Below are 9,382 nucleotides of genomic sequence, written 5' to 3'. Positions count from 1 at the left end.
TCCTTGTCCGGTGGCATGACTGGCAGGTCTACAAGAAACACAACCGAAAAGTCTCTCACTACTGGAACAGAATTAACGGTAGGAGTCTCTGCACTAGCATCCCTCACAAAGGCTAAGTATGAAAGACAACCTTTCCCAACCATCCGCTGGGCCTTCAAAAATGATATCACCCTACTGGGGACAAAATTAGTCGAACCTCGCTACTCAATCCGTGGCATACACCCGCATAGCCAACGTCACAGTCTTAGCATGATAGTCCAATATAGCACGACACAAAGATAGCTAATCCATGCCTAATATCACATCAAAGTCCACCATACACAGCAACAAAAGGTCCACTCGGGTCTCCATACCCCTAATAGTCACCACACACGATCGGTATACATGGTCCACAATAATAGTATCGCCTACTAGAGTAGATACACAAACAGATAAAATAAGAGACTCGCAAGGCATATCCAAAATAACGAGAAAAATATGATGACACATATGAAAAAGTGGAACTAGGATCAAATAACACAAATGCATCTCTGTGGCAAACTAAGACAATACTTATAATCACAGCATCTGAAGCAATAACATCTGGTCTTGTTGGGAGTGCATAGAAATGAGCCTGACCACCACCGGATCGACCTCCCTCTCTGGGGCGACCCCTAGCTGACTGACCCCCACCCCTAGCTACCTGAGCAGGTGGTGAAGTAACTGGTGCTAAAGTCGAGGGATGACTCTTCTGCTGAGATGGACTCACAAGAAGACGAGGACACTGCCTCCTTATATACCCAAACTCTCCACACTTATAACAACTCCCTGGTAGGGAGGAGAGGGACTGAAGGGAACTCCTAGCACCGGGATGACTAACAGAAGAACTTGGTATGGAAGAGCCCTAAACTAATGGAGCACGGGATGAACTCTGGGCTGGAAGGGCACTAAGTGATGAATGGCTCTGATGAGAACTGTGATAACCATGGCCTGATGATGCCCCATGATGAACTGGGCAAGCTGATTGAGCATGTCTTAATGGATGGCCTATGCCGTGCTAAAATTGGCCTCTCGAAGGAGCGCTACCAAAACTACCAGATCCCCGAGACCTTTTGGCCTCCTTCTCATCTCGCTCCTGGCGATGAACTGACGCAATCTCTCGAGCAATATCAACAACCTACTCATAAGTAGCACCTGACACCCTCTCTCTGGTCATGACAATACGAAGCTAATATGTGAGGCCATCCACGAACCTCTTGATCCTCTCTCTATCCATAGGAACCCATCAAACAGTATAACGATATAGCTCTAAAAATCTCATCTCATACTGCGTCACAATTATATCATACTGATACAACTGCTCGAACTACCTGTGCATCTCTTCTCTACGGGATTGTGGCACATACTTCTCCAAGAAGAGAGCGGAGAACTGCTGCCAGGTAAGGGGAGCTGCATCAACAGGCCTACGCCTCTCATAAGCCTCCCATCAAGTAAAGGCAGCTCCTCAAAATTGGAAAGTAGTGAACGAGACCCCACTGGTCTCCAAAATACCCCCAGTCTGAAGCACCCTCTGACACTTGTCCAAGAAAGCCTGGGCATCCTCGCCCTATGCACCACTGAAAGTCGGAGGCTGAAGTCTAGCAAACCTCTCCAATCGACGTTGTTCGTCGTCAGGCATAATTGGTACCACATAATCTTGAGCAGGCGCAACCGGATGGGCTGGAGTTGCCCCCCATATCTGAAGTCCCTACACAACCTGCTCGGTTGTGTGAGCGGCAGGAGTCTGGGTGCCTCCCCCGGCTTGAGAAGTAGCTGCAACCATAGTAACTGAGACTGCCTGAGCTAGGCCAGTGCACACTGATAGAATCTGGGCCAGGGCCTCCTAAAGGCCTGGAATAACAATTGACATAGCCTGTTCCTGAGATGGTCCTGCTGAAGCGTCCGCAATTGGACCTGATCATGAATTGGGGTGGTTGGTGGATCTGCAGGTGCTTCCCTAGCTGCTGTGCGGGCTACACCTTGCCCCTACCACGGCCTCGACCGTGACCTCAGCCTTTGGTGGCCCCAACTGGTGGTACTGATGGTTGTTCGTCCTGGCCGGTAGCACATCTCCTCACCATCTGTCAGAGAATAGAATAACAGAAGTTTAGTACTAGAATAAAAAGATTCACATGACAGGAATTTCAAGAATGTGAAGCTTTTCCTAAAGGTGTTGAAGCCTCCCGAGGATAAGTACAGACGTCTTTGTACCGATCCGCGAGACTCTACTAAACTGGCTCATGACCTGTGAGACCTATGTAACCTACGCTCTGATACTAACTTGTCACGACCCCAAAATCACCCCGGTCATGATGGCGCCTATCACAGTACTAGGCCAGCCGAATCAACACTAACAACATAAAGGTCTTTTGTAAATTCATTTTTCTAATCAAATATAGTCTCAAGCCTTTCATTTTAATATAACAAAATAAGCAGAAAAAAAGTACACAAATACATCCACATTGCCCGATCCTGGTGTCACTAGTCATGAGCCACTAAAATACAACCCAATATTGTCTACTTAATACAAGATAAGATTGAAATTTAAAATACTAAGGATAGGAAGGATAAAGGAAGGGTTGTGGACGCCATGCAGCTACCTTGCAATCTCCAAAAAATACTCTAAAGACAAATATGATCTCTTACTTGGAGACTATGGCACCTGGATCTGCACACAAGTTGCAGGGAGTAACGTGAGTACGCCAATTCAGTAAGTGATCAAAGTAAATAAAGGCTAAGTGCAGTGACAACCATTTAAAATCATATACATACTCGAACACAGAATCTCAATAGAACATCAAAGTCAAATTTGTGGTTCAATTTTCGAACCTCTCATAAAAACTCAAATTTCAATGAACGTTATTTAAAGCATTTGTTCCACATTTTTCAACAGAGGCTTAGTATAAAAGAAGAGTGAACAACAGTAATTTCATAAACAAACCCTTCGGGCAAAGTATCACTCATATATATATAGCCCCTCGAGCAAGCCTCTCAGTTACTCGTGACTCAACTATCATCAAACACCAGTCACACTCAGCACTCCCACTCGATAGACATCTCATGATAATAATCACTGTGGTGTGCAGCTCGATCCATAAGTATATATAGTCGATTGCGCTCACTGGGGGTGTGCAGACTCCGGAGGGGCTCCTACAACCCAAACGCTATATCGCTGTGGCATGCAGCTCGATCCAATATATCGCTGCAGTGTGCAGCCCGATCCATGTACATATAAATATCGCTGCAGCTTGCAGCCCGATCCATAAATATATATAATCCTCACCATCATGTCCTTGGCCTCTTTCAGTCATTAACCTCACCGCCACTCGGGCATTTCAGTGAAAATCAAGGAACTCAGCCCAAATAGTTTTTATATATTAAAAGTAGAGTAATGAAACTGAATCAAACAATAAGCATGTAAAAATCATGACTGAGGATATGCTTTCAAATCAAAACAATGTGAGGATAGTAGTAAAATACCCATGAGAGTCCAAACAGTTTCGCACAAGGCCCCAAACATGGCATTCAGCCCAACTTAACAGATTCATTTCTAAAACACGTAGATATCATATACAGTTTGTCAAAATATGCAACTCTACATTTGTCACGGAACGGACCAAGTCACAATCCCTACCGGTGCACGCCCACACGCCTATCACCTAGCATGTGCGTCACCTTATTTATCCAAATAATACGAAATTTCGGGGTTTCATACCCTCATGTCTAGATTTAAAATCATTACTTACCTCGAACCGGTCGAAAATCTACTCTGCAATGCCCTTGCCTCTTAACTTGGCCTCAAATTGTCCCGAATCTATCCAAAATTAGATCATAACATCAATACAAGCCAAAGGGACAAAGCCCACACGAAAATTATTAAATTAAACTCAAAATCTTGAAATTGACCAAACCCGACCCCCGGATCCACATCTCGGAATCCGATAAAAATTACATCACAAGAATCCCTATCCTCCAGCGAGTCTATACATACCAAGATCATCAAAATCGGACCTCAAATGGCCCTTCAAATCTCCAATTTCAAGCCCTAATTTCCCAATTTTTCACCCCTAATCTCTTCAATTTCCATGTTTAATCAACTGAAATTCACCATAGATATGAGTATTAAGTTCAAAAATCTAACCTCAACAAGAATCCCCTTGATTTCCTTTTCAAAATCCTCCAAGATCTTCAATCCCGACTTCAAAAATGGTGGAATGGGCTAAAATTTCGCGAAGGGGAACTTATATACTTTCTGCCCATCGATTTCCACATTTGCGGACAAAATTTCGCACCTACGGGCGACTTCAGTGCCCAAAAATCCACACATGCGGAATTCGCTTAACTCCTTAGAAACCGCACATGCAGTCCCGCACATGCGGTCCAGCCTTCCACTCTTGCGACCAATGTCGCTTATGTGGTTTTCTTTCCGCTTATGTGGCTCGCATTTGCGGTCCCCATCCGCATGTGCGGTTATGACTGAAAATAGCAGCTGAAGCTGCTAAATTGCAAATTCCAATCTTTCCGACAACCTTCCGAATTCATCCAGAGGCCCCCAGGACCTCAACCAAAAATACGACCAAGTCATATACCACCAATCAAACTTATTCCAACCTTCGGAACACACAAAATAACATCGAAACACCAAATCACCCTCAGATTCAAGCCTAAGGATTTCCAAACTTCCGAAATCCGCAACCGATCCAAAAACCTATCAAACCTCATCCAAATAACCTGAAGTTTTGCACACACATCACAAATGACACAACGGACCTACTCCAATTTCTGGAATCCCATTCCGACTCTAATATCACGATTTCCATTGTCGACCGGAAAATGCCATATTTTCAATTTTGTCAATTCAAGCCTCAATCTACCATGGACCTCCAATTTACATTCCGAACACGTTCCTAAGTCCAAAATCACCTAACGAAGCTATACAAACCATCAGAATTCACATCCGAGAACTTCTACACATAAGTCTATATCCGGTTGACTTTTCCAACTTAAGCTTTCAAATAAGAGATTGTGTCTCATTTTACTCCATGACCATTCCGAACACAAAACAACCAATACGATATGATGAAATACAGTTGAACAACACATAAAGAAGCAGAAATGGGGAGAACGGGACTATAACTCATGAAACGATCGGTCGGGTCGTTACATGGTTATGCTTTGGTACCGACACGGTTTCAAAGAGGTTAGATTATACAATTTTTTTTCTTATTATCAAATGCATACAATTTTTGGATTTTCAATTGAAACTACATAATAATTGTACTTGTTATGTGTATAGGAGGAAGACACCTTATTCTTTAAAAGATAACCAGCTCAAGCCATGGTATGATCTTGGAGTGGAGAAAGTTGGTAAAATGAGTGGTTTTATACTTTGGCACATCCCGGGCAAGTCCTCAACAATAGGGTACACACATACCCTGGCAAAATTTAATGATTAGCTATAGTATTGTGTTATTTTAGAATTCTGTAGTTTTTTTGTTTGAAAATTGTTGTTAAATTGTATGAAGCATTGAGAAATGATGAAATCTATTTTTTGCAGCATATTGATGTTATTTTATACTATTTGAGGAAGAGAGAAAAGTATAGCCCTCAAAACAAAACACGATTAACAACCACTAACTGTATGTTCAAGACTAGAATAGAACAAATTTATGAGAAGCATATTAGTGCTCCTGCCAATAAGAAACTTACTGTTGTCATACCCCAGGATGTCGTATCAGAATACATATTGGGTTACAGGTTACTTGCAAATGTATCATGGGATAAAGTTAATTTTGTGATTATGACCATAAATATTGTGGAGAAATTTCATTGGTTGTTGGATGTGTTTGAAATTACCGATAGGGTTCTATATGTTTATGATTTTATGGTCTCTTCACGAAATCACAACCTTGTTGAATTTGTTGTCGACAAGTTTGTTGTTATGATCCCCCTCTACTTGTCATGCATCGGCTTCTATGGCAAGCTTCCAGACATAAACTACAAGAACACAAAGGCTTACATTGAAAAAGGTGTTACTGACCCTCTTAACATTCAATGGTTGGTCGGTGAGATATCCTAGCAAAAAGAGGGATCACCGTATAAAAAAACTGATTTTCCTTCTATCTTATTAACAGATTGTATTTTACATTGAATGCTAATTCTTTTCTCCTATTATTTTTTGCAGTGACTGTGATGTATATGTGGCATCATTTGCAGAATATGTTAGCATTGGAGAGCTAGCAATTTTAAAGGAAGACCTTTCTGATATTGATCAACACCATAGATGCTATAGAGCACTACTTTGGGATTATTTTAGGAAAAAGCAAGAGCTTGGTGCAATTAGTGAAAGTGAGGGAACCAACAGATTTGCAAGAAGAAAAGATGCACCAGCTGTGAACGAGAGAACACAAGTTTGGAAAAAGAAGAATTAGTTGCCTTTTCAGTTGAAAAATTATAATTAAAGTATTTGGTTGTAGTTGGATTGTAGTAAAGTTGTAGACAAAATGTTAACTAAGAAAAAGTCAGCTGTAATTTATTTGTAGCATATTTGTGCTACAGTTGTTTTACCTTTTGTTTTGTTGTTTTGTCCAGAATTTTACTACTTAGAATAGAAAACATATGTGGTTTTTTTTGGTTGAAAGTTGTTAGTACTTGATCTCGATATTGTTACTATATAAATTCTTTATAGTTTAATTACAATTATGTCTACAACTACTATACAAAAATACATACTCCATTTAATTTTAAGCAGTGTTGTTAGGAAAGACTTAAAAGTAATAAATAAACTCAGAATTTGAACAAAACAACTACAAACCAATTACAGTAAGAATTGAAATCTTTTTATCAAATATTTCATTATAGGAGACAGTCTTTATTCAAATTAGCAACATAATTACACCACAATTATAATTCTCTAGAACAAAACAAATACAATTTCATATGTCTTAAAGGACAGATTATCATCAACAATACTGAGGAAAAAAAATCTTATGACTATATCAATTTTTATTTCCTTTTGGGAGTATTCCTATAAGATCTTTTGTTATGCCCTTCTAGTCCGTAGTTGCCACATGAAACCTTGTACTTTTTTGCACTTAATTCATCATATGATTTGTATCTTTGTTTTTTAGGTCTCTCTGCTATCTTTTCCCAGTAGGTGGCATTATATTGTGGCACATTCCATTTATTTTTATCAGGCAGCAGGTCTACTGGTATTTCATAAGTCTGCAAAAGTCTCTCCCTCGTGTAATAAGGAGAACAATAGTTTTCATAAGACTCGTTCCTCTGCCTCAAAGCCGCCAAAGCATGTGCACAAGGATGTTTATCAAACTGAAATTGTCTACAACTACATCTCTTGTTTTGAAGGCAAACAATGAATCGCTTCACACTATCTATCACAGTATGGATGTGATATGTGGAAGCCCTCACCTACAATTTCATAACAAACACACAACAAGTTGTCAACAATAGATACAAAAACAAAATAACTATAATTATACAACAACTTTTCTATAATTAACAGTATATATTTAGTTTGGTGGAATCAATGATATGATATTATTGGATATAACTTACTCTCATCTTCTGCAATAATGTCCTGTTGTCCTCAACTCTTTGTTATATTTTTTTCCAAGGTATGTAAACGTACCCTTTGCATTCAATAACTTTTCATTAGTCTAACGTTCAAGAGGAATCCTCATGTACTCTAATAGTTCTACTACAGGCAGCTCTCTTGCATCTTTTGTTACCGCATTCAATGACTCTACAATATTTGATGCCATCGTCCACGTTCTATTCACCGTAGCATGTACCAGAGACCATCTATGATAGCCAATATCATATAGGTATGATTTAACATGCGTGTCAATCTCTTCAATCTTTGACATTCTTTTATTAAATTCTTCCAGCTTGTATGATCGTGACGTGGAAAAGTACAATTTGCTTAATGTTAGATGACCCTTCTTGAACTTTAACCTTACATTTGTCCAAATATGCCACGTGCAAACATAATTGGCATGCCGGTATAAACAGTAGATATTGCCTTCAGATACTCTCATTCCGGTCTGAAACAATACACATATTTGTTTTTTCACCATATGCATGTTTGAATTGCTCAAAAAACCACCCCCATAATGCATCATTTTCTGAATCAACAATTGCGTATGCCAGTGGTAATATGCTACCTATCACACAGGTGGCAAAAAGAAATTCAACTTCTGTAATAAAACTTGAGAGTATAAAAAATACATACTGAAAAACAACTTTATAACAATATTTCTACAATTAATCTACAATACCTGTTGCATCCATTGTGCTAGTTGCTAGCACGATTCCCCTAATTCAAGAAGGTGTCATCAACTACTACAACTGGCTTACAATACTCGCAACCCTTGATGGACGTACTAAGTGCAACAAATGCGTACAAGAAACAATTATCTTCAGTCTTCTGCAATTTCACTACTGACCCCGAATAAGTCTTCTTTAGAATATACAAATAACTCGGCAATCGGCTATAGGAATCAGCAGGATGACCTCTCAAAAGTTCCAAAGTCTTTTGTAATCATGTGTAATGTAATCATATGTAAGGACCCCTCGAGGGTCGTTGTAAGCGAACACTTATATAAATACGATGATATTTTCTTGATTTCTTCCTTCGACACTTGTTGTATCTCTTTATATTTTTGGCAGCTTCAAGTGCATGATCATGTTTCGTCGCCTATGTTACTGTCCTTGAGCATTCTTCTCGACCTTGGGCTGATGAAACGGCTTCGCGTGCGGTCTTTTGTGATTTCTCGAATCGGACCCGAATTAGGCCAATGACCTTGGGCCGCCGGGACCCTTTCCCTGCGTGAGAGCATGGGTAACATCTCCGGGCCTCATAATGGCCTTCGAGGAGAGATCTGCTTGAGGACTCATGATCTTGGGATGTCGGTGACCTTTTGGAGGCAATCTCCGAATGGAGGCCTAGCCGTGCTTTCATAGTGGTCGCTGATTTCATTGTGTTGGTGGGTCATACCCTTAACAGCTGCTTTATTCGGAGCACGGCAAAGACTGGGCACGGCGATAGATGAGATGTGTGCTTCATAATCATGTAGGAGCTTTTATCAGGGCGAGACGGTCCCGCATTCTTGAGGAGAGTGCATCATCCGAGCCTAGTGTTCCTGGAGTCCTTGATTCTAGAGTAGCGGTTCCTTTAGGCCAGCAAGGGTTGGGCCATCAGGAAGGTGCTTGGTTGTCAAGTAGGTTTATCGGCTTCACCTCGCGGTAAGTTTCAGCAAGATTCCTTTGTATCTCGGGTCTTCCCTTTCTTATAGGGTTTTTCCTCCATAAGGCTCCAATAGACCCAGACTTTGAGTTGTTCCAT

The 9,382-nt window shown here is 40.5% G+C and overlaps 1 protein-coding gene across 1 annotated transcript; it reads right to left on the bottom strand.

Moving 5' to 3' along the window:
• Positions 1-7,023: 7,023 nt before the first annotated feature.
• On the bottom strand, positions 7,024-7,904 carry LOC138873285 (uncharacterized). The gene is made up of 2 exons (XM_070151731.1): positions 7,767-7,904; positions 7,024-7,446 (listed from the first exon to the last, which is right to left on the bottom strand). Exons 1-2 carry the CDS (start codon positions 7,902-7,904, stop codon positions 7,024-7,026), a joined length of 561 nt encoding a protein of 186 aa, XP_070007832.1.
• Between the last annotated feature and the right edge of the window lie 1,478 nt (positions 7,905-9,382).

Source organism: Nicotiana sylvestris, chromosome 7 (genome assembly GCF_000393655.2).
Source record: "Nicotiana sylvestris chromosome 7, ASM39365v2, whole genome shotgun sequence".
Classification (NCBI taxonomy): domain Eukaryota; kingdom Viridiplantae; phylum Streptophyta; class Magnoliopsida; order Solanales; family Solanaceae; genus Nicotiana; species Nicotiana sylvestris.
Note: the sequence above shows the minus strand (reverse complement) of the source record. Positions and strands in the feature narration are given on the sequence as shown.

Bases quoted from the DNA above. Each gene is read 5' to 3' on its own strand.
- LOC138873285 (XM_070151731.1), bottom strand. From the start codon at position 7,904: ATGTCAAAGATTGAAGAGATTGACACGCATGTTAAATCATACCTATAT. The intron at 7,447-7,766 runs GTAACAAAAGAT...ATGAAATTGTAG, and splicing joins TTGTAGAGTCATTGAATGCG to GTGAGGGCTTCCACATATCA.